Source organism: Anomaloglossus baeobatrachus, chromosome 4 (genome assembly GCF_048569485.1).
Source record: "Anomaloglossus baeobatrachus isolate aAnoBae1 chromosome 4, aAnoBae1.hap1, whole genome shotgun sequence".
NCBI lineage: Eukaryota > Metazoa > Chordata > Amphibia > Anura > Aromobatidae > Anomaloglossus > Anomaloglossus baeobatrachus.
Window position 1 is genome coordinate 544,718,114 of NC_134356.1, and position 25,445 is coordinate 544,743,558.

At 41.7% G+C, this 25,445-nt stretch overlaps 1 protein-coding gene across 2 annotated transcripts in view; it reads left to right on the plus strand.

Annotated features, from left to right (window-relative positions):
- The window catches only part of SV2B (synaptic vesicle glycoprotein 2B), a 214,984-nt gene that overhangs the window by 164,636 nt on the left and 24,903 nt on the right, over positions 1 to 25,445 (plus strand). For both annotated transcript variants that reach the window (XM_075345964.1, XM_075345963.1), the window contains exons 3-9: positions 12,622 to 12,802; positions 16,937 to 17,088; positions 18,542 to 18,675; positions 20,020 to 20,109; positions 20,769 to 20,879; positions 24,085 to 24,173; positions 24,263 to 24,427. In XM_075345964.1, coding sequence (XP_075202079.1) covers positions 12,622 to 12,802; positions 16,937 to 17,088; positions 18,542 to 18,675; positions 20,020 to 20,109; positions 20,769 to 20,879; positions 24,085 to 24,173; positions 24,263 to 24,427 — 922 coding nt within the window. The remainder of the gene's footprint in view (positions 1 to 12,621; positions 12,803 to 16,936; positions 17,089 to 18,541; positions 18,676 to 20,019; positions 20,110 to 20,768; positions 20,880 to 24,084; positions 24,174 to 24,262; positions 24,428 to 25,445) is intronic.

The following is a 25,445-nucleotide window of genomic DNA, read 5'->3' on the forward strand; positions in this document are numbered from 1 at the left end:
TCTGTGCAGAATACATTTTTGTTAATACATTCTATTTTGTTAACAGCAGTTATTAACCCGGGCGAAGCCGGGTAGTACAGCTAGTCCAATATATAAAGCTGAATGTGTGTGTGTATGTGTGTGTGTATGTCCGGGATTGGCATCTGCACCCTCGCAGCTACAGCCACAAAATTTTGCACACTCACATGTCTGGACCCCGAGAGCGTCATAGGCTTTGTTTTGAGGGGAAATTTTAACCCCGCGCTTTACAGTTATTCGCCAAAAAACCTGCCTCCATTAAAGCGAATGGAGCTGGGAGCCACAGTGCAGCCAGAACTTCAGAAGAATGCGCAGCCACACCCTTATATGGAATGTTGGCGTGTCACAATGCAGCCAGGGAAAGAGACAGACACAGACAGGGTAAGCAACAGACATAGACAGGGTAAGAGACAGACACAGACAAAGAGACAGACTGACAGGGGAAGAGACAGACAGGGAAAGAGAGGGAAAGAAAGAGACAGGTTAAGAGACAGACACAGACAGGTAAAGAGACAGACAAAGAGACAGACACAGGGAAAGAGACAGACAGGGAAAGAGACAGACTGACAGGGAAAGAGACAGGGAAAGAGAGGGAAAGAGACAGACAGGGTAAGAGACAGACACAGACAAAGAGACAGACTGACAGGGAAAGAGACAGACTTGGAAAGAGACAGGGAAAGAGACAGACGGAAAGAGACAGACTGAGAAAGAGACAGTCAGAGACAGACAGGGAAAGAGACAGACAGACAAAGAGGGAGAGACAGAGAGATATATACAGAGGGGGAGACAGAGACAGAGAATGGGAGAGAAACAGAGAGACAGTTACTATCCCGGGCGTTAATACATTCTATCCCGGGAATGTTAATACATGCTATTTTGTTAACAACAGTTATTAACCCGGGCGAAGCCGGGTAGTACAGCTAGTATATATATATGTATATATATATATATATATATATATATATATATATATATATATATGTGTGTGTATATGTATATATATATATATATATATATATATATATATATATATATATAAAATGATAGGCTGAATAATCCATACTTGGTATTTAATCTGAATAAATTGTCCTTATCCTTATGCAAGACAGGCCTCACTGTAATCTGCAAGAAAAATGTTTAGCTGTCCATTAATTGAGATTGAAAAAATCCATGTCTAAGTGAATCTAGTGATCTGTAGACATTTTATCATTTCATTTAACAGCCAAAAGAGTAACTAGATTTGTGAAACTTCTGGATGCTAATCAAACGTTCTATTTTTGTAAATTTTGCATGTATGTGCAAAGATAAAGCAGATACCGGTAAATGTGAGGATGCGTTTAAACAGAGCTGCTGAAATTTCACAGAAGGCGGTCATTCCTAGTCACTACATAGAATTTGTGACACTGAGAAAAAGAGATTTCATAAAGGTGGCAGTATTATTTTCATCACTTTGCATCTGGATAGATCATTGCTAGATATAAGCGGGCTTTACACGCGGCATCACAGCGACGTCACACGGCAGGTGTCCAGTAGAAGCGGAGGGGCGGAGATGAGCGGGACGTAACATCCCGCCCACCTGCTTCCTTACGCATTGCCGATGGAGGCAGGTAAGGAGATGTTCGTCGCTCCTGCAGTGTCACACACAGCGATGTGTGGTGCCGCAGGAACGATGAACAACATCGCTAAGAAGCTGAAAACGATTTTTTAATTCAGGACGACCTCTCCGCGGCAAACAATTTTTACCGCTTTTGCGATTGTTTAAGGTCGCTCATAAGTGTCACACACTGCGATATCGTTAATGACGCCGGATGTGCGTCACAAACACCGTGACCCCGACGATAATTCATTAACGATATTGCAGCGTGTAAAACCCCCTATAGTCTTGATTGGAAATTTCCTACCGTTATTTCTATAGAGACCTTATGCAAAATGAAGATTAATATCAAACAGAAGGACTTCACTATTGTGCCAATATTTCTTCTTTATTGAAAACATTTAAACAAAATGTAGACTATACAAATATCACATACCACATGAAAGCTTAAGTATCTACATATTTCTGCTAAAATCCTAAAGTATGGTACTTTGTCTCCATGGTTACAGACTACAAACAAATTCTGTGTAGTCTGATTCTACAATTATACTGCCTTCCTTCTGTCCCTGACTTCTTTCCTTACCTTTACAGCCAAAACAGGCTTGCTTGTATAGTAACAAGTATATTCAGGACATTAACCTTTATGACTGATGACATATTTACATTATCGGTAGTTTCCCTTCCTTTTATGTGGGCTCACACATTGAGCCCGCATCTTTCTCCACACTTGATGGTTGATTAGAAGAGGGGGCAGATGTGTAGAACCCAACCACTGCCATTATAGAGTTCATGGAGCTGTTCTGTGCAGTTCCAAAACTGAATAGTTGCACCATCACAGATTAGACATTGATGGCCTCTCCTAAGGATAGGTCATCCATGTTAAAGTTGCTTTAATTCAGCATAATTGTAAAGCAAGGATGCAAAAAACGTTTTGGTACATGGGCCACATTGCCGTACTGAACCAATCCCAAGAGCTGCAAAAAATTTATAGGGATACTTACATGAATACATCACCAGAACCACCATCAGTACATTAATACATCAACAGAAAAACATTTTAAGTATTTGAGGAGAATTTGGAGAGTTTCTGCTCAAAAACATTAGTGTGAACACAAGCAAATTTAAGCTGCATTTTTGGAGCAGAAACTCACCAAATCCTCTTCATAAAAATACTCAAAACTTAGAGCTTTTAACATAGCCATAGAGCATATTATGGATTTTTATATTTCTAGAAGATCAGAAATGTTGTCAGCACATGAATGTAACACCAATCATAGTTCAGTGATCAATTGTAATGTCAGGTCATCCCCATATACAGTTGTAACGCATCAACCTTCAATTCCCAGTATCTCCTTAACAATGGTAAGAAGTTGTTGGGAATTGTTGTTACCAGCCATTATCAGACTCTGGATTATACAGGAACAACACTACTGATGAGACAAATATCCCTCTACACTGCCCCTTTACATAATGTTGTCCCCCCCAGACCGCCCCTCTCTATAATGGTGTCCCCCCATGCTGCCCCTTTCCAAAATGACTTCCCCCCACACTGCCCCTCTCCATAATATCTCCTCCACACTGCCCCTCTCCATATTGCCTCCCACAGCCTCTTTCCATGCCACTACACACTGTCCCTCCATAATTTTCCTCCTCCACACAACCCCTCTCCATAATATCCCCCACATGCCCCTCTTCATAATGTCTCCCCCAAAATTACCCTCTCCATAATATCTCCACCCCACACACTCCTTATCTAAAATATCTAAAATATCCCCTCAAACTGCCCCTTACCATAATATTGCACAGCTTCACGCTATATTGTGCTCTATTTCTCAATATGCCAACATAGTGTGTGCCCTGGCACACATTTAATCTTCAACTTCTCCATGGAGCAGTTACCGAGGCTGACGCCTCCGATGCCTCTGTGGTGTGTATGTCAGCAGTGTGCTAACCTCATCATGCTGCTGAACATTGGAGCAGGACCTGACAAGCTCTCTTCTGCTCTGCCACAGTGCCAGCATTCAGGTTTCTAAACATATTCACATCTGAGAGACTCAAATACATTTGAATATTGGAAGTAGGGAGAGCAGCGTCTTCTAGACAGGTCTGCGGACTGCAACAAACCCTTCAGCCACTGCAGGCCACATGTTGTGCAGTCCTGTTTTAAAACAATCCAGTACAGAGACAGAGTCAGTGTGTCTTTCTTTCTCTGCCACTCTTTATATGCAGCAACCCCCTCATGCTTCCTCTCCTTTCTCCATAGACTTTTATGGGAAGCTGAATATAATGTAAACTATCAGTGTAAGGATTTACTCAATAAATTAAAAATGACTGAATGGTACAAAACGCTGAGGAAAGAAATAGAACTGACTTTTTAAATTAAGAAATATTTTCCTGTAAAAAGATATGTAATAAGATATATTATCCAGAATCTTGCCTTTACTTGTCCTATTGATTTAAAAAAAAAAAAACAAATTGAGTTGAGTTACTCTTTAAGGCTTAATCCCTGGAAAATGATGTTATAGTGCTCTTTGCTGCCTTTCTTAAATGCTGGATCCTCTCTAAGTAATAAAGGAGTATTACATATAACCCTAAGAAGATGCTTTCATAATCGCTTCATTGAATTATTGCAATGTAATAATGAAGCACAAAAGAGAATACCGTAGGTAAGCACAGTTAAGCCATCACATCTCTATTCTTGCGTTGACCTTGACTGTTCCTTACCACTGAACTATAGCCATTTAGTCAATGGTTCACAAAGTACTAGATTTCTTAGTGAAAGAATAAATAAATTTTATGTCAGATAATCCAAGTCAATGTCACAAAATCCTTCTGCTGGGGAAAATGCTATCATCTTCCAGATGGTAATCGTGAAAGTTTTTGTGCAGTCAGGTACGTCCTGTCATAACGCATTGCTGTAGTGTAAGCTGCACGCTGGCACAATGCTGCTAACAATGTGTCAGAGCTGAGATTATTCCACAGTCAGACGTTGTGCCGGCTTAGTCAGAGCTCTCTAGAGACTTTCCCTAATGTGCTTTCAGACCACCTGCCTGAGTGTTTGCTTAACAGGGTTATATTCTAATGGAGACAGCTAAAATTATCCTCAGCCGAAATGCAAAGGACTCAGAGCATAGGCTAATATCGTCAGATACATTACCTGCAGTGTGCACTTGTGTCCTTCATGACGTAACATTGTGGTAGATTTCAACACCGAATATCTCAAGTTATTTTCCCATACCTCGAATGTTTCGACTACAGTAAAACCACATTAAGTGTCACGGGTGACTAGGGGACACAGGGAGAACTATGATGGCCCTAAGACTGGGACCCTTGCGCTCACCCTCACCCCAGAAGTACCCATAATGGTAGGGAGGTCTGGGTCCCTGACCTGGTCCTGTCTCCTGTTGGTCTCTGACCTAATACCACTGCACCCTCAACCCAGGGTTGGGCAGGACACAAAGTAACACACCTCCCACAAGACAAAGACAAGGGGATAAAACTGAAACTCAAATGCACCGCGCAAAGATCCACAGAGGGGAGACAAAAAGACATGGAAGGGGATAAATGAAAGGGGAAGGAGAAAGTCACACCAGGGAACTTTCATACAGCACAGAAAACAAATTGCTGGTCATCAAACGGAGGATCAACACAGCTACCAGGATATCACAAATGCAAGCAGAAACTATCTTCGGCAGTCTCCTACTACATTCCCCAGCCTTATATAGGAGGAGACCAGCTGTGGAAGATAATCAGCAACCTAGCTCCAGAAAGGTAGCACACTGCTCCAAAAAGATTAACTCCTGCAGGGCTGGGAGCAGTGAAACAACTCTGCAGACGCCCAGCCGAGCTGAGCACTTAAGAGAGACCAGGCTGTCTGTTGAACTCTTTAATGTGAACAGATTCTGACGCCGTAGAAGTAATCTGCGTGTAAAGATCTGGAAAGCTCATTACATTGAGATGACCCCAACTCATTAAGATGACCACCTCTCATTGAGATCACTACAGCATATGACCACTGCACGTAACTCAGCTCAGCAAACTTATGCCAAGTTGAGCACTGTAATTGTCTGCAGTGGTCACGCGCTGTAGTAGGAAAGTCATGGCCGCTGCTTCATCAACAAATGCTAGGGGCAGAAATGGAGAACTGATGGAGTGGCATTATTATTAGGCCGGAGTCACACGTGCGAGTGACTCACGTGAGAATCGAGTCACATCACCCGGAATGGCCTACCGCTCTCTAGACAGGAGTGTGCAGCTGCATGAATATACATGAAGCTGCACGCTCCTGTCAGGAGAGTGGTAGGCCGTGTCGGGTGATTTGACTCGATTCTTGCACGAGTAGCGCACAAGTCACAGACAAGTGAGACTGCGGTCTTACTAAGAGGATCTCTGTAAGGTTATGTTCCCACAATCAGTTTGATGTTGCACATTTTATTGTGCAGAAAAATGCAGTGTCTAGGGCCTCGTGCACACATTGAGTGTTTGGTGAGGTTTTTACCTCAGCATTTGTAAGCCAGGAGTGGAATGATCAGTGGAAAAGTATAAGGCTTGGTTCACACAGTGCCTTTTTAAAAATGTTTTTATTGGTTTTATTCAAATATATGCTAATAAAAAGCTGCTTTTTACAGTACTAGCAAATTTATGGGATTCCAGAAATCTCATGCATATACTTGCTTTTTTTTCCTAATTGAAATGGAAAACAACTGCGTTTTTGAAAGATGCAGCATGTCAATTCTTTGAACGTTTTTGCTGCTTTTTTCACCATTGAAAGCAATGAGAGTGAACAAATGCAGCTGGAATTTTGCTTTTGTGGTGAATGAAACTAACTTTATTTAAACATGTACTGTAGACAAATGACACACAAAACCACAGCAAAAACACATAAAGAACCACACTATGTAAACATAGGCTAATAGAAACACGAGCGCCACTCCTGCATTTTTTGCCCACTCCAGGTTTTGGCTTACAAATACTGAGGGGAAAAACTTACTAAATACTCAACGTTTGCACAGGGCCTAAAGTGGATGCGATTTATGGAAATTTCCTACCCACTGTGGGTTTTTTTTCTACACTGCATAAGTTGCAGTGCGGTGTGTTTGAAATTCACAATTTTTTCATTTCTTTTGCCAGGAAGATGCATTTTATGTGCAGATTTTCTCCATCAAATTGCATTAGATGCAGGTAAAAAAAAGTGCATATGAGATTTTAGTGTATTTGTGCTGTGGAAACGTGCTAAAAACACATTTGATGCACACATGACTATATCAATAAAGCTTTGTCAAAACCAAATACCAGGAAGTATCAAAAACAAAGCAGCTTTATTTATAGCATGACAAACTAAAAAGAGACAAAAACTGCAATGCGAAAAATACAGTTATTAGGCTATATGCGCACACTATACCTCTCAAAGGAACCTACAAAAAAAGTATAAACAATACGGGGCAGAAAACTCAGATAAATATAGGAATCAATAAGAAGGACTAGAGTATATTATGCCCAAATACATTCTTTATTAAATAGAAAATAACAATTAAAATACATATTAAAAAATCCAAATATATAAAAAATTGTTGCTGACAAAAAGCAGGAAAAAACATATAATAATAATAATCATCATAATAATAATAATAATAATAATAATAAAAAAGGAGAGGTTCACTGGGAAAGATACCTCAGCTCGCTTCAATTCACTTCTATAGGGGCTAATAAAAAACATCACATAATGATGCCGCATATAAGGTGCATGTGCTCATAAGATTAAACATAGTTGAGTGTAGCCATTACAAAATGCAGAGTGGCCACATCAAAAGTACATAAGAACATATGAGTAAGGCCTCCTTAACACGTCAGTGATTCTGGTACGTATGTTGCAGTTTTTATACGTACCAGAGTCACGGACATATGCAGACCCATTAACATCAATGGGTCTGCTCACACATTAGTGATTTCTCACTGACGTGTTTCCATGCGGCGTACACGCGTGTCTGTGTGCCCGCACAGAGACATGTCCTTTTTTTCTGTCATATATACAGACTTATTTCTCAAAGAAACAGTTATAAACACTGCAACCATATAAGAATCTAATAAATAGCACTAATTTTTCTTTTTTTTTTTCCCTATTTCTTCTTTCCCTTCATTTCCTTTTTTCCCTTCCCCATTTTCTTCTCTATTTTCTCTCTTTTCTTTCTTCCTTCTTTCCCTTTAAGATTTTTTTGGGTTGTTATATTAACTTTTCACATTTTTAATTCCATATTTCTAGTTTATTATTGACAAACTAATCTCCTAGAAAACCAAATAGCTTCAATTAAGCATCGAGACCTCGGGCAATGAGTGTCTCAAATTCGTAAATTGTTTCTAGATTCTGTTCTAGACATCTGAGCTCTAAAATTGCCTCTCTCCAATTTTCCTTGTAAATGTAGCGCTGTAAAAAAAAACCCCTTTGGGTTACTATTATCATATGCCTTATAATGGTTGAGCAGTAGGTGTTTCTCAAATGAATTTTTAATATTAATATGTTCAGCTATTCTTTTTTTAAGAGGTCTAATGGTTCTACCATTGCACGATTTGAACAAGGTAATTGAATTAGATAAATAACTCCCTCACTGTTGCACGTGTTGTTTCCTCAATATTCCACTCTAAAAATGTTACTGTGGATTTGACACTTAGGGGTTTTTTTTATCAAATCCATAGATGATCTAGAATATTTTTTCTGAATCAAAGGGCCTTTAATTGACCACAAATTACTGACATTGGGGGAAATTCATCAACTTCTGGCATTCAAATGTCACAAATGTTTGTGTAACTGTAACTTAATTAATCAAGTACAGCAGCTAAAATAAGTATTGAATACGTCACCAGTTTCCTAAGTAAATATATGTCTAATGCTATTGACATTTTTTACCAGATGTCAGTAACATCCCATCCAATCCACATAGGCAAATAAATCAAACCATTGATGTCCATAAAGCTAGTGATGTGTAATAATGAGAATTGATACAGGGGATAAGTATTGAACACACTTACTGAAATTTAATACTTCATACAAAAGCCTTTGTTGGTGATGACAACTTAAAGATGACTCGTATTTGGAAAAGCTAGTGGCATACATTGCTCAGGTGTGGTTTTGGGCTATTCTTCCAAACAAGCACTCTTCAAATCCTGAAGGTGTCACACTCTGACTGGCTCCCCTAACGTCCCTTAAAGAGTTCTTCCTCTCCCCTTATCACCTTAGACTCCACAAGGGCTCAAGAGAGATGCCATCATGGTTACCATAAACAAGGGCTAAAGCCGCAAAACACTTGTCCACCAACCATAACGACTGAAAGTCAGGCAGCAGAGAGAAGGTCCAGGACTGGGGATCTCCCTGTAAAAGAGAGGCCACTATCACCACTTGCTGTTCTTCAGTGCCTGAGGAACAAGGGCAAAGCTTGAAATATAATTTACAAGCCTTCCGAAACACCATCAATTTGTCCCTTCCCTAGAAAACCTATCCGTGAAGGTAATCCTGGGTTCAGGCTGAGTCTGGGCATGAGCCAAGACCAGTAGACCTGCTGCAGCTGCTGCACAACTTGCAACCGCAGATCCACCACCTCTTGCAATAGACTCTGGACCTGTTGTGCAAAAGCTGCAGCCGGATTCATATTGAATCCCGAAAAGTATATTAGGGCCGATAATAATGTCATGCTCGGACTAGCAAATGTCCGAACACACAGAGTAACAGATGTGCAACAACCAACGAGTGCCCGGTGCATGGCAAAAACATTGGTATCACCAGGGATGGTTAGAGAGAGGAAGGCCCTGACGATAATATATGGGTGTAGGGACACCTCCAGACACTAACCTGTGTCTGTCCCCTAAAGTCCCTAAAAGAGTCCTTCCCCTCTTCTCCGTCACGTGCCAAGTTGCTTGCTGTCCCTCCACTCACCCTGTATAGTGCCAAGGCCGGTGAGTGCACTAGACATCACCACTATGGTAATATTACACAAGGGAAGGAGGACAGATGGGGACATAGAGAAAAAGGATATAAACTAATATGCTGCCCCCGTGTCAGCAGCCGAGCTGCTCGGATCCGGATCCACGGTGGCTCAAGGGGCGTCCAGACCCGGGGGTCGTGCGGCCACTCAAATGAAGGGGGTATTTACAGGGGAATGTATTTAGTGTTCGTGATGCCACATGTGGTGTGTGGTAATGTGGAGTACCACCGCTGCAGTTGGGAGTTCCTGGGGCGATGGAGTGGGGCAGCCAGATGTTAGAACACTCCACGGTTAGGGGAAATACCCTGGGACTCGGTGATGGTGTTGGGGGAGTGCCGTGGGGTGTGAAAGGGGTCACTTGCGTACTCACTCAGTCCAAAAAGCTGACACCGACAACTGGATAAACCAAAGTTCTGGACACCGCTGCCGCTGAGGGGAGCTAGTTTGGGTCCTGTCCCTGCTGCTGTTGCCTGGTAATCTGTGACCTTCCTCCTGGCACTAAGTTCTCTCTTCTTTTGGTCCCGGTAGCATAAAACTATTCGGATCCCGCTCCCCAGTGTGGCTAACTGTGGGAGCTTGCTCTCAGGGTTCACACTTGGGATTTCCTGGACCGTTTTTGTGGAAAGTCCTATCCCCCTCGTTGCGCTAGTACTCCGATTTTGGAGTGGGTGGAGAGCGGATCTTGAAGGCTCCATTCTCGTCGGGTAAATTGTCAGGTTGCCTGAAGCTACTCCCTGACCTAGGGTCCACGTACCTCGTTGTGCCCTGGCCCCAGCCCAGTGATGGTACAAGGCCGCCGGCTATCCTCCTTGACAGTTCCGTGCCCCTTGTCATGATCCCCTGGTCCAGCTCCTACTAGGCCCAGACCACCCTCTGCTACCTAGTTGCTTCCAAGAAGCCCGACTCCTGACCTCCTCTCTCCTTCACTTTCCACACTTCACTGACCTACTCCTGACACTCCTGACTTCCCCTTAACCAACCCCTAAGTGGGCGACCCTATTCCACTCAGGCCGTCCATTGGTGTGTCTGGTGGGTGTGGTGCAGAGTGTACCTAGGACTTTAATTGGCTGATGTTGACAACACCATGTAGTTGGGGACCCATAACCAAGGAGGAGATGGATATTGCACAGAAGGGAAGATTGCACAATACCCAGTGACGACCTGATAGTCCAGGGGCGTCACACTAACTTTACGGCTACAGCCAGACAACAGGGCTGCAGCCAACACCGCTTCCACCAGCAAGGCTACACAGCAAAGCTCCAGCAGCAGCAGAGCTCCAGTGGCTACCAGAGCTTCCTTTCTCCTCTGTGGCTATTTAAGAATGAATATTCTATTACCGGCATCATGTGATGGAACATGTGATTATTTAAAGGAGATGAGAGTGGTCACAAACCAGCTGCACCAGAGGAGTACTAACAAGAAGCTGCAAGCAAGGAAAATAACATTAACTCTTGCTGTACCAAAAGAAAGCAAACATGCATAAAATCACAGAGCAATGAAGCTCAAATCCCAGAACTGTCACAAGCCTCCTGGCTCCTGAATGGAGAAACTAGTTGCATGCATTGCTCAGGTGTGGTTTTGGCACACACAAATACTCTTCAAATTCTGAAGGATCCGTGAGCTCCCTCTATGAACTCTGAGCTTTAGATTCTTCCATAAATGTTTTGTTGGATTCAGGTAAGGTGATTGGTTGGTCCATTCTAGAACTTTTATTTTCTTTCTCTGAAACCAAAATCGAGACTTTCCTTGGCTTTGTGTTTGGTATCATTCTCTTGATGAAATGTCCACCCTCATTTCATCTTCATCATCCTGGATCATCCTGGTAGATGGAAACAGATTTTTAGTAAGAATATCTCTGTACATTTGTCCATTCATCCTTTCTTCAGCCCCACACCAATGATGTTCTCACTCCTCACTTCCAAACTTCCCTGTTGGTATGGATTTTTGGGGGTGATTTTCAGTGCCTTTTAGCCTCCAAACATGGTGTGTATTATGGCATCCAAAGAGTTCCATTTTTTTCTCATCTGACCAGACTATATTCTCCTAGTATTTCACAGGCTTGACTAAATATTGTTGAGCAAATTTTAAATGCGCTTGAACATACTTTTTGTTCAGCAATGGATTATTGCATGATGAGCATGCATACAGGTCAAACAATTCTACCTGTTCAGATCTTTCTGTAGCTCTCCATAGGTGGTCCTTGGTCTGGGATAAATCTGCTGATAATTATTTTCACTCCGCTGTCTGAAATCTTGTTCAGATCACCAGGTCGTAGCTGGTTTAATGTGAAATTGTTACGCTAGATATGGGGATGTACCATGCATATGGCAATAGGGAAGGGAAACTCTGTGTCTAGGGATGGGGGAGATGGTGACCACTGACCAAACCTTCCGCTGGCCCCATGCTACCCTGACCATCTTAGATAGGTTCTGAACCTATGCGCCAAGCAGAATACCTGACCCTGACTGACCGTATATCTTGGCCCTATGTGGGGAACGGATGGGATGAGTGCTTAGTCTACCCTACTAAGCTCTAAAGAAGACACAGGAAGCACACACAGGGGAAAGCACATAAACAATTTATCTACAGGAAGACTCAGGGAGAAATGCAGCAACGAACCACAGCGAACCACAATGTTTCTTCAGATGGATATAAGCTGACTGCTTCATCAATCAAATAGTAGGTAATAGCAATAGTTGTCAGAGGTCTTTTTCAAAATTCTAAGATGCAATCTTTTGTTTTACACAAGATATGATAAGTTTTCCCTATTGCAGATTTCTCACCCATTGGGTTTCAAGAGCTAGAAAATCTCAAAAGGGTCTAAAAATGTATATGGTAAAAAATACATCCTCAGTAAAGCATTCTGATAAACTAATCATGTCAATTTCAGTTGGGATTGCAATTACTCTGTAATAGTCACTATTTATTTTTACTTTAGAAGAAAGATCTATTATAGTATAGTGCTGTTATTTACACTGTTTGCTTCGATACTTAAGTTTTCCACTCATAGTGACTTCCTTTTCATTACCCCAACAGGACTAATAGTGTACCTTGGAATGATGCTTGGTGCATTTGTATGGGGAGGATTGGCAGACAAACTAGGGAGAAAGAAATGTCTCATGTTATCACTGGCTATCAATTCTGCCTTTTCATTCATATCCTCCTTTGTTCAGGGGTATGGGTTCTTCCTCTTCTGCCGCCTTATTTCTGGATTTGGGTAAGTGCAATTCTATTATAATTTGATAAAGATGCTATATTGTACATCCTGCAGTCTAAGGCACTGTTCACATTTTTTGAGCCTACTTTGGAAGGACCCCCTGAATGTATACTCCAATTAAAGGCTGCAACATTTCCCAATGTATAGGCTTACATGGAATGTGTCGCCAATAGACTTTCATTATATTATAAATAAATATACAGTTAGGTCCAGAAATATTTGGACAGTGACACAAGTTTTGTTATTTTAGCTGTTTACAAAAACATGTTCAGAAATACAATTATATATATAATATGGGCTGAAAGTGCACACTCCCAGCTGCAATATGAGAGTTTTCACATCCAAATCGGAGAAAGGGTTTAGGAATCATAGCTCTGTAATGCATAGCCACCTCTTTTTCAAGGGACCAAAAGTAATTGGACAAGGGACTCTAAGGGCTGCAATTAACTCTGAAGGCGTCTCCCTCGTTAACCTGTAATCAATGAAGTAGTTAAAAGGTCTGGGGTTGATTACAGGTGTGTGGTTTTGCATTTGGAAGTTGTTGCTGTGACCAGACAACATGCGGTCTAAGGAACTCTCAATTGAGGTGAAGCAGAACATCCTGAGGCTGAAAAAAAAGAAAAAATCCATCAGAGAGATAGCAGACATGCTTGGAGTAGCAAAATCAACAGTCGGGTACATTCTGAGAAAAAAGGAATTGACTGGTGAGCTTGGGAACTCAAAAAGGCCTGGGCGTCCACGGATGACAACAGTGGTGGATGATCGCCGCATACTTTCTTTGGTGAAGAAGAACCCGTTCACAACATCAACTGAAGTCCAGAACACTATCAGTGAAGTAGGTGTATCTGTCTCTAAGTCAACAGTAAAGAGAAGACTCCATGAAAGTAAATACAAAGGGTTCACATCTAGATGCAAACCATTCATCAATTCCAAAAATAGACAGGCCACAGTTAAATTTGCTGAAAAACACCTCATGAAGCCAGCTCAGTTCTGGAAAAGTATTCTATGGACAGATGAGACAAAGATCAACCTGTACCAGAATGATGGGAAGAAAAAAGTTTGGAGAAGAAAGGGAACAGCACATGATCAAAGGCACACCACATCCTCTGTAAAACATGGTGGAGGCAACGTGATGGCATGGGCATGCATGGCTTTCAATGGCACTGGGTCACTTGTGTTTATTGATGACATAACAGCAGACAAGAGTAGCCGGATGAATTCTGAAGTGTACCAGGATATACTTTCAGCCCAGATTCAGCCAAATGCCGCAAAGTTGATCGGACAGCGCTTCATAGTACAGATGGACAATGACCCCAAGCATACAGCCAAAGCTACCCAGGAGTTCATGAGTGCAAAAAAGTGGAACATTCTGCAATGGCCAAGTCAATCACCAGATCTTAACCCAATTGAGCATGCATTTCACTTGCTCAAATCCAGACTTAAGACGGAAAGACCCACAAACAAGCAAGACCTGAAGGCTGCGGCTGTAAAGGCCTGGCAAAGCATTAAGAAGGAGGAAACCCAGCGTTTGGTGATGTCCATGGGTTCCAGACTTAAGGCAGTGATTGCCTCCAAAGGATTCGCAACAAAATATTGAAAAAAAAAATATTTTGTTTGGGTTTGGTTTATTTGTCCAATTACTTTTGACCTCCTAAAATGTGGAGTGTTTGTAAAGAAATGTGTACAATTCCTACAATTTCTATCAGATATTTTTGTTCAAACCTTCAAATTAAACGTTACAATCTGCACTTGAATTCTGTTGTAGAGATTTCATTTCAAATCCAATGTGGTGGCATGCAGAGCCCAACTCGCGAAAATTGTGTCACTGTCCAAATATTTCTGGACCTAACTGTATATATAAGTAAAGCTAATAGATAGCAGGGTGGCATGGTGGCTCAGTGGTTAGCACTACAGTTTTGCAGCGCTGGGGTCCTGGGTTCAAATCCCACCAAGGACAACATCTGCAAGGAGTTTGTATGTTCTTCCCCGTGTTTGCGTGGGTTTCCTCCAGTTTCCTCCCACACTCCAAAAACATACAAATAGGGACTTTAGATTGTGAGCCTTGATGGGGACAGAGTTGCCAATGTACAGTTAGGTCCAGAAATATTTGGACAGTGGCACAATTTTCGCGAGTTGGGCTCTGCATGCCACCACATTGGATTTGAAATGAAACCTCTACAACAGAATTCAAGTGCAGATTGTAACGTTTAATTTGAAGGTTTGAACAAAAATATCTGATAGAAATTGTAGGACTTGTACACATTTCTTTACAAACACTCCACATTTTAGGAGGTCAAAAGTAATTGGACAAATAAACCAAACCCAAAAAAAAAATTTATTTTCAATATTTTGTTGCGAATCCTTTGGAGGCAATCACTGCCTTAAGTCTGGAACCCATGGACATCACCAAACGCTGGGTTTCCTCCTTAATGCTTTGCCAGGCCTTTACAGCCGCAGCCTTCAGGTCTTGCTTGTTTGTGGGTCTTTCCGTCTTAAGTCTGGATTTGAGCAAGTGAAATGCATGCGCAATTGGGTTAAGATCTGGTGATTGACTTGGCCATTGCAGAATGTTCCACTTTTTTGCACTCATGAACTCCTGGGTAGCTTTGGCTGTATGCTTGGGGTCATTGTCCATCTGTACTATGAAGCGCCGTCCGATCAACTTTGCGGCATTTGGCTGAATCTGGGCTGAAAGTATATCCCGGTACACGTCAGAATTCATCCGGCTACTCTTGTCTGCTGTTATGTCATCAATAAACACAAGTGACCCAGTGCCATTGAAAGCCCTGCATGCCCATGCCATCACGTTGCCTCCACCATGTTTTACAGAGGATTTGGTGTGCCTTGGATCATGTGCCGTTCCCTTTCTTCTCCAAACTTTTTTCTTCCCATCATTCTGGTACAGGTTGATCTTGGTTTCATCTGTCCATAGAATACTTTTCCAGAACTGAGCTGGCTTCATGAGGTGTTTTTCAGCAAATTTAACTCTGGCCTGTCTATTTTTGGAATTGATGAATGGTTTGCATCTAGATGTGAACCCTTTGTATTTACTTTCATGGAGTCTTCTCTTTACTGTTGACTTAGAGACAGATACACCTACTTCACTGAGAGTGTTCTGGACTTCAGTTGATGTTGTGAACGGGTTCTTCTTCACCAAAGAAAGTATGCGGCGATCATCCACCACTGTTGTCATCCGTGGATGCCCAGGCCTTTTTGAGTTCCCAAGCTCACCAGTCAATTCCTTTTTTCTCAGAATGTACCCGACTGTTGATTTTGCTTCTCCAAGCATGTCTGCTATCTCTCTGATGGATTTTTTCTGTTTTTTCAGCCTCAGGATGTTCTGCTTCACCTCAATTGAGAGTTCCTTAGACCGCATGTTGTCTGGTCACAGCAACAGCTTCCAAATGCAAAACCACACACCTGTAATCAACCCCAGACCTTTTAACTACTTCATTGATTACAGGTTAACGAGGGAGATGCCTTCAGAGTTAATTGCAGCCCTTAGAGTCCCTTGTCCAATTACTTTTGGTCCCTTGAAAAAGAGGAGGCTATGCATTACAGAGCTATGATTCCTAAACCCTTTCTCTGATTTGGATGTGAAAACTCTCATATTGCAGCTGGGAGTGTGCACTTTCAGCCCATATTATATATATAATTGTATTTCTGAACATGTTTTTGTAAACAGCTAAAATAACAAAACTTGTGTCACTGTCCAAATATTTCTGGACCTAACTGTATGTAAAGCACTGTGAAATTAATAGCGCTATATAAGTGAATAAATATTATTTTTATTATTATAATATGTCGCTCTGTAGACGCTTTCCTTTATGGTGGAGAAATATATGCTGACACATACCGTTCCTGCATGGCAAAAGGAGACTCCATGAGACCTATAGAAACTCATGAGATATAAAACAGGTTTCACTCTTATCATATATCTCTGAAGATGTGAACAGAGCCTTAATTGCTCACAAAATCTTCTCTCAGCTCCCCTAGTGGCTGTTACTAGGTAGCATTGCAGCCTGTATACAAATAATATTAATAGTTTCATAATTATCTTTTGTATATCTACTCTGAATATAAGATTTTTTTAGTATGAGTAATGAGACTTTATTTCTTCTTCTCGTGATTTAGTATTGGTGGATCCCTTCCCATTGTGTTTGCCTATTTCTCTGAATTCCTATCTCGTGAGAAGAGAGGAGAGCACTTGAGCTGGCTTTGTATGTTTTGGATGATTGGAGCACTCTATGCATCTGCAATGGCTTGGAGCATCATTCCTCACTATGGTGAGATATTTTTAGAAAATAGTGATCTGAGTAGAAGGGAATCGAATTACATTCAAATTTTACAAAAACAATCAGATTCTCCGAAACTCACATTTTTGGCAATTTGAATAGGATTTATCAAAGAATATCATCTCCATTTGCTTGATCCTTTTTAAGATCACAATCGGTGTAAATAATAAAAATACTTTTTACTTACTTTGGCCCTCAATTGTACTGGTTTCACAGTTTCCTTCAATTTCTAACTCGGGCTCTGGTTCTCTTTGTGTCTTGACTTTTTGGTGACGCCAGCACTGGCTAAGCCTCAAGAAATGGAATAACATTATGGAGTTGTGTCACAATGTTGGGTGAGGCTTGGTGAGCACTGGAGGGCCCAGACAGTGAAGAGACTGAATACGTAAGAAAAGACTGGAGCAGGCAGAAGAAATGAGTTAGTGAGCCAGCGGAGTACCAAGAGAACTGTGGGGGAAATTTACATCATTTTTGCATATTGGCCATTCAGAAGAATGGATGCCCATGTAATATGAAGGATGGCTCAAGTAAAGGCCCCGTCACACGCGACGATATATCGTGCGATCGCATGAGTGATCGCACTCGACCCCGTCATTTGTGCATCACGAGCAATTCGTTGCCCGTGGCGCACAATGTCGTTAACCCCCGTCACACGTACTTACCTCCCTAACGACGTCGCTGTGGGTGTGGCGAACATCCTCTTCCTGAAGGGGGTTGGACGTTCGGCGTCACAGCGACCTCACACAGCGGCTGCCCAATAGAAGCAGAGGGGCGGAGATGAGCGGGACATAACATCCCGCCCACCTCCTTCCTTCCGCATTGCCGACGGGACGCAGGTAAGCTGTGTTCGTCGTTCCCGGGGTGTCACACGTAGCGATGTTTGCTGCCTCAGGAACGGCGATCAACCAACGCGCAGAAGGAGGAATGACATTATGAAAATGAACGACGTGTCAACGAGCAACGATAAGGTGAGTATTTTTGCTCATTAACAGTCGTTCGGTGGTGTCACACGCTACGACATCTCTAACGATGACTGATGTGCGTCACAAATTCCGTGACCCCGGCGATATATCGTTAGATATATCATAGCGTGTGACGGGGCTTTAAGTTCCCTTTTATAGTATATGATATTCATCTGCCCCAAAAGGATATCTAAAAAGGAGTTTCCATCATGATATTAAATCTTTCGGATCTCTGGGCTTGCGGTTACTGGGACTGCTCTGTCATTCAGCATCCAACACAATCATGGATGAGGCATGCTTATCTCACCATGTACAAGGAGTACGGTCCAGGAATACAGAGAAGTCTGCTTTTACTGCAGGAAATATATTGAACAGTCTTCGCCTTCACAGCAATGAAATTATGTCCAAATTGAGTCTTTATAGACATGTGAAGGTTATATAATAAATGAATACCTTCTTATCAACAATTACTTGTTTTTCAGGATGGGGATTCAGCATGGGGACACACTATCATTTCCACAGCTGGAGAGTATTTGTAGTTGTGTGTGCGCTTCCCTGCATCGCTTCTATCATTGCCCTGAAATTCATGCCAGAAAGTCCTCGCTTCCTATTAGAGGTAAATGCAGAGCATAAAAGTAATTACATGGGTAATACAAGAATCTGAGGTTCAGTAGATTCATAGCTCCCCTTTTTTTTCCCATCACAGCACCTCTTTTGTTTATTGGCTGTGTAATGTATTGCAGCATAGACTAATTGAGGTGGAAGCAAAAAGTAGTGTCGAGGGGTTCATTGTATGGTCTACAATGAAGTTCAGCATACAATGTTACTCCTCTAGGTGTAAAATAGTGAAAAGTATGGGGGGCAAGGACAAAACCTTGAAAAACAGTAACAAAGATTAACTGGTAGGTGAAGGTGGTTTTTGGGACACACAAAACATTCAGGTGGAGAGGCATGGAGAAATTGAGTACAGTTCTACTTTATTGCTGCCACATTTAGGAGGTAGTCTATCAGTAAGTAATAATGAATGTGTGACAGTGTTAAAAGCTGCAGAAAGGTCTAGGAGGATGACCATGTTTGAAGTATCTTTTAGACTTAGGTTATAGAGGATCATATGTGGCTTTGTTAAATGGAGGGGTCAGAAGACAGACTCAGTAGTGGAAATGAGATGTGACCAAGAGATCTCTAAGTCCGTGTCACAAAGCTGAAGTTTCTGCTGCAGGAGTGGAGCCTAAAGTGAAATAGCATATTTTTTTAGATGCATATCATTTTGGGCTAAAAAAAATGCATCAACATACAAAGCATAAACTGAGCCTTAAAAGTTTTAAGCGATATTTATTATTTAAAGGGAATCTGTCAGCAGGGTTTTTGCTATGTAATCTGAAGACAGAATGCTGTAAAGGTTAAGATAGAGATTTCAGCCACATGTTTCTTTTCATAAAGTGTGTCATTCTTTACCTGCAATTTTAGTTTTAGCTTCAGTAACTTTATCATTAGTTTAACTGAGGAACTAGTGAGCTCAAGTCTGACTCTGCCTCCCTCTGTGATTAGCAGCTTCTGTCTATAGATATTGTACATAGAGAGCCTGGTGTGGGCGGGGGCAGATGCTTAAGCTCTGCTGCTTTGCTAAAACTAAAAACTTTGATTGTGTGAGAATGGCTGAAGCCAATAATCTAAGTGATTCATGGTTGGATTCAGGATGTCATTGCCTACATCATGCTGCTCTCAGATGAGGTAGCAAAAAGCTGCTGACAGATTCCCTTTAAACATGTTGAGTAGGTTGTGAAGTAAAGTGCAGGTTAAAAACGGGTGTTCAAATATTGCCTTAAAGATAAACATGCTTTAAGTCCTTTGCGTTATAGTCTAAGAATCAAATGAAAAAGAACCTGATTTAATAAGAGCAGGTTGACTACTGTAGTAAAACTTCTTATTGGTAATCAATGTAAATTGGGTTTTCTTACAGACTGGGAAACACGATGAAGCTTGGATGATACTAAAGAATGTGCATGACACTAATATGAGAGCCAAGGGAGAGCCTGAAAAAGTTTTTACAGTAAGAATTGATCTATAGTTGTGTACAGTTGTTCTTTGGAGTTTATGATCTGACATTTTTGACAATCTCATTTCGAAACTATTTTCCTGTTTATTTTGTGATAGTCTGATTAAACTCCTGAAACAAAATGACTTAATGGTGCAAATATCACTAAATCAACTTATATATATAGTCCTTATAGTTTTTAAATTTGGTAAAAGGCACATTAGAATATTTGGCAAGATAGCCAGTATATTAATTCCCAAATCCAATAATAATGGGATTGATGAGTCGTGTTGTAAAAATGGCATCCTATGATGGTGCTATTCTGAAAGTCACTGACATCTTCAGTAGGACTTGTTCTCTTGCTAACGTTTGTGTATGGATATTAAATCAGTATATGGATTATGGAACTGTTCTCAGTAAAATATTTAGAATCCACTAAATACTGGAAAATCCTCAAATTTTTCATTTTGTAATTTATTCATTCATTTATGACTTATTTAATATTCTACACTAAAGGTACATGAGTAAGGCTCCTTTTACCCAGGTAGATGAATAACCCATAACAAACTTAATTTATCAATCGCTGCCCCATTGTTTGCATATAGTTTTCAATAGTCATGAGAATTTTTAAAGGATGATCCTCACCACATAAAGTTTCATGTGTTGTCTTCCAGGTTTCACATATTAAGACACCAAAACAAGATGATGAATTTATCGAAATTCAAAGTTCCACTGGGACATGGTTTCAGCGCTGGTTTGTCAGGGTGATGACGGTTGTCAAGCAGGTACTTTGTCAAACGTTACGTAAAATAAGGTATTTTGTATTATATACAGTATGTTATGAAACTGTAATGGGCTTAGTATTACGTTTTGTTGATAAAATTGGTCTAATTTGTACAAGAAAAGCTCCAAATTCACAAAAATGTATAATAATGTTAAACAGATGTAATAAAAATACATATACACAAAGATCTAGCAAAGGTTATCTTGAAAATATAGCACTGGGATATGCTGGCATGAAAATGAGTAATCTGACGACTAGCTTCACATTGGTCAATGGCTTGAGTCTGTCAATAGTAGGAGTATCCAGCTCATTGTGGAAGTCAGTTGCTGCTCGGAGCACGAACAATGTCTCAGTCTAGGCGTGACAGTAGAAGATAAGGAAGGATTAGTCCAGCTCCATGAACAATCTTCTTTTATTTAGTGTAAGTACAAAATGGATGACATTTTAAAAGCCTTCATGCTAGTAAGATTAATAACATTAACTTGAAAAAAGGGAGGCATGATGGATCTATAAAGAGTACACTAGCAAGGCAGCACTGTCCTTCACTAGAGAAGAGGCACAAGCTTCCTCCTGAGATAGCGAGCAAGGCAGCACTGTCCTTCACCAGAGAAGAGACACAAACTTCCACCTGAGATAGCGAGCAAGGCAGCGCTGTTGTGATGCCCAGGGTTATGGGTACTCGGTCCCGGGCAGTGTATATCTAGGGAATGTCACTTTCGTGGCCATTGCCCGGTTCTGTGCCCTGGGCCCTTTTTGTAAAGGGAAATATTTACAGGGGATTAGAATAATGTTCACACGTGACGCCACTTGCGGTGTTGTGGCTATGTAGATGGAGCCGCCGCTGCACAATGTCCACTTCTGGGGCTAGTGTTAATGACAGCCTGGATGTTAGACCCTCCGCATGCAGGGCTGGGCCCCAGTGGGAGGTGTAATGACGCGTATCGGAAGAAGGTAGTCCACACAAGGGGTTCAGTGCAACTGGTTCTTTACTCACTTTCTGGTGGTAACTTGTCACCTGAGGCCGGCTGGTTTAACCTTCCGGTCCCCTTTGTCCCAGTGCGAGTGTAGTAATCTGGTACCTTTTTCCCCTGCACCTGTCTCTGGTTGTTGGTCCCCGTGGCGTAGAGCAACTGGGGGTCCCCGTCCGGTGGTTTTTCCACTGCTGTCCGTATGACGGTAGCGTTAACCCTGTGGGGTTGGAGTCTCTGGTCCTGTCCCCGGCTCTGTCTTTGCTACTGAGTCTCGGATTTTTAAGGTCAGCAAGGTCCTTGATGGTCCCCTCGCTGTGCAGGTGTTATCAGGCATGCCTGAAGCTTTATGCCTGACCTAGGATCCTGTACCCCGTTGGTGCATAGTTCCAAGAATACTCCATCGTACTCCACCGGCAACTATCCTCCTGGGCACCAGGTCACTGTCAACTCCTTGTCAGTGCATCTCCTCAGTTCCACGTGCACTCTTTCCTCTCACTACTCTGACTGACTGTCCACTGTCTGCCCCACCCACCTGGTTAATTAGTGGACTGGACTGTCTCCACCTCTAGGCAGCCATCCATTGGTCTGACTCTAGCTTTGTACCATTGTATGGGGGATTGTTGGGGAAACCCTGGATTACCTGGAGCGTTTGTGTGTGACCGGCACTGGTCTTCCGGGGCCCTAAGGGGTAGGCCCTGCATCCTGGTAGGGATGGAGAACCTTGTAGCTCCCTGATGGCTTCAGGGGCGCTACACTGTCCTTCACCAGAGAAGAGACACAAGCTTCCTCCTGAGATAGCGAGCAAGGCAGCGCTGTCCTTCAACAGAGAAAAGACACAAGTTTCCTTCTGAGATAGTGAACAAGGTAGCGCTTTCCATCACCAGAGAAGAGTTGCAAGCTTCCTCCTGAGATAGCGAGCAAGGCAGCGCTGTCCTTAACCAGTGAAGAGACACAAGCTTTCTCCTGAGACAGCGAGCAAGACAGTGCTGTCCTTCACCAGAGAAGAAAAAAAAGAATTTATAATGGGTATATGGGGCACAGCTTCACTAAATGTACCAATCTAAAAAAGTCCATGCAGTCATATGCAAAACGTGAAAAGGTTTTATTTGTACACACTTTAAAACACAATTAAAAAGGAGGAGACTCAAAAATAGAAAATTCCCTCCATAATACAGCATGTATACACCATGAGACCTCAGATGTTGGTAAATAAAGCATGAACAGGCTGACAAAAACCATTAGTTTGCACTATACATAATCAAAAATACAATCCTGCAGTCATATCTGGTGCAAAATAAAGAAAGCCTGCTGATAATTATCAGAATATACCAGAATACTGGGCGGCACGGTGGCTCAGTGGTTAGCACTGTAGTCTTGCAGCACTGGGGTCCTGGGTTCAAATCCCACCAAGGACACTATCTGCAAGGAGTTTGTATGTTCTCCCCGTGTTTGCGTGGGTTTCCTCCGGGTGCTCTGGTTTCCTCCCACACTCCAAAGACATACAGATAGGGACTCTAGATTGTGAGCCCCAATGGGGACAGTGTTGCCAATGTATGTAAAGCGCTGTGGAATTAATAGCGCTATATAAATTAATAAAATTATTATTTTTATTATTATTAATAGCATGAATCAGAGGTGGTGTAACCGCCCACACGACCCACGCGTTACGTCACCATGAGTGGCTTCCTCAGGAGTATACCTGAGTCCTTACTAGCGTTGTTCTTCACCAGAGAAGAGACACAAGTTTCCTCCTGAGATTCAAGCAAGGCAGTTTTGTCCTTCACCAGAGAAGAGACACAAGCTTCCTCCTGAGATAGCGAGCAAGGCAGTGCTGCCCTTCACCAGAGAGGAAGTAAGGGATATCCAAATTCAGGTTGCGGAACACTGCACTAAAGCTGCTCTGCCAAGCCAAGGGGCACTGAGCAGCCTAATTAGCATAAGAGAATAAATATTGTTTTTTGCACAATGGTCAGAAAATTAGTACAGTTAAGGTATGATTTTTACAGTGGTTAAGTCACCCCAGATGAGTATATGTTCAGTTTAAATTGTATTTTGGCAGTGAGTCATGATAACCTTTGCTACAGTTTACATCTGTACATAACTAAAGAATGTATAAATATAAATATACTTCAAGAAAATGGTAAGTCTGATAATTACATAGATCAAGAAGGAGAACTGAATTATATACTAAGCAGCACTTGGCCTATATTCAGCGGTCTGTCCTCTCTATTCTAGGTGTGGGAGAGCATGCTGTATTGCTTTGCCGGCCAATACAGGAAGAACACAGTATTTCTAGCAGTGGTTTGGTTTACAATGTCCTTAAGGTAACTTATTTTTTTATTGTCACTGAAGCCTTTCCTAGTCTTCTAATTTTTTCAGTATGTGCTCAATGTCTAATTCCCATCTCCTGCAGCTACTATGGTCTCACGGTCTGGTTCCCAGATACAATCCGCTACTTACAGGAAGAAGAGTATGCAAGTAGAGTGAAAAGATTTGAGGATGAAGATGTCAAAAACTTTGTATTTAATTTTACACTTGAAAACCAAATACACATTGATGGGACCTACTACAACGACAAGTAAGTCACAACTTAAGGGCCGCTTTGCATGCTGCGACATCGCTAGAAGTTGCTGGCGATGTCGAGCGCGATAGCACCCACCCCCGTCGTACAGCCGATATGTGGTGATCGCTGCCGTAGCGAACATTATCGCTCCGGCTGCGTCACACGCACATACCTGTTCAGCGACATCACTGTGACTGCTGAACAATCCCTCCCTCAAGGGGGATGTGTGTTCGGCGTCACAGCGACGTCACTAAGCGGCCGGCCAATAGAAGCGGCGGGGCAGAGATGAGCGGGACGTAACATCCCGCCCACCTCCTTCCTTCCTCATTGCCGGTGGCCGCAGGTAAGGTGAGGTTCCTCGTGTCACACATAGCGATGTGTGCTGCCGCAGGAATGACGAGCAACATCGTACCTGCAGCTGCAACGATAATTGGGAATGGACCCCCATGTCACCGATTAGTGATTTTGAACGTTTTTTCCAATGATTCAAAATCGCTCATAGGTGTCACACGCAATGACATCGCTAACGCGGCCGGATGTGCGTCACAAATTCCGTGACCCCAACAATATCGCTTTAGCGATGTCGTGGCGTGTAAGGCGGCCCTAAAACTTTATAAGAAATTGACTTATTACCATTAAATGAGTTTGAGATATATATATATATATATATATATATATATACAGATATATATATATATATATATATATATATATATATATATATATATATATATATATATATATATATATATATATATATATATATATATTAGTTATATAGTGGTATAATATAGCACAATTAATTTCTTTCCTCTGGTGTTACAATAAAAATATTGATTATAAATCAGTTATTAGAAATACATAATTATGTTGCCACTAAATAGACCAGTGGACCTTTTCTTTAACCCTCTCAGAAAGTGCAATACTATGTAAAATATTGTACAAAATTAATTATTGTGGTCACTAACATGTTTATTTCTTCTAAATTCTTTATTTAAGTTATATAAACGAACAACGAAAATAAACATGAAAA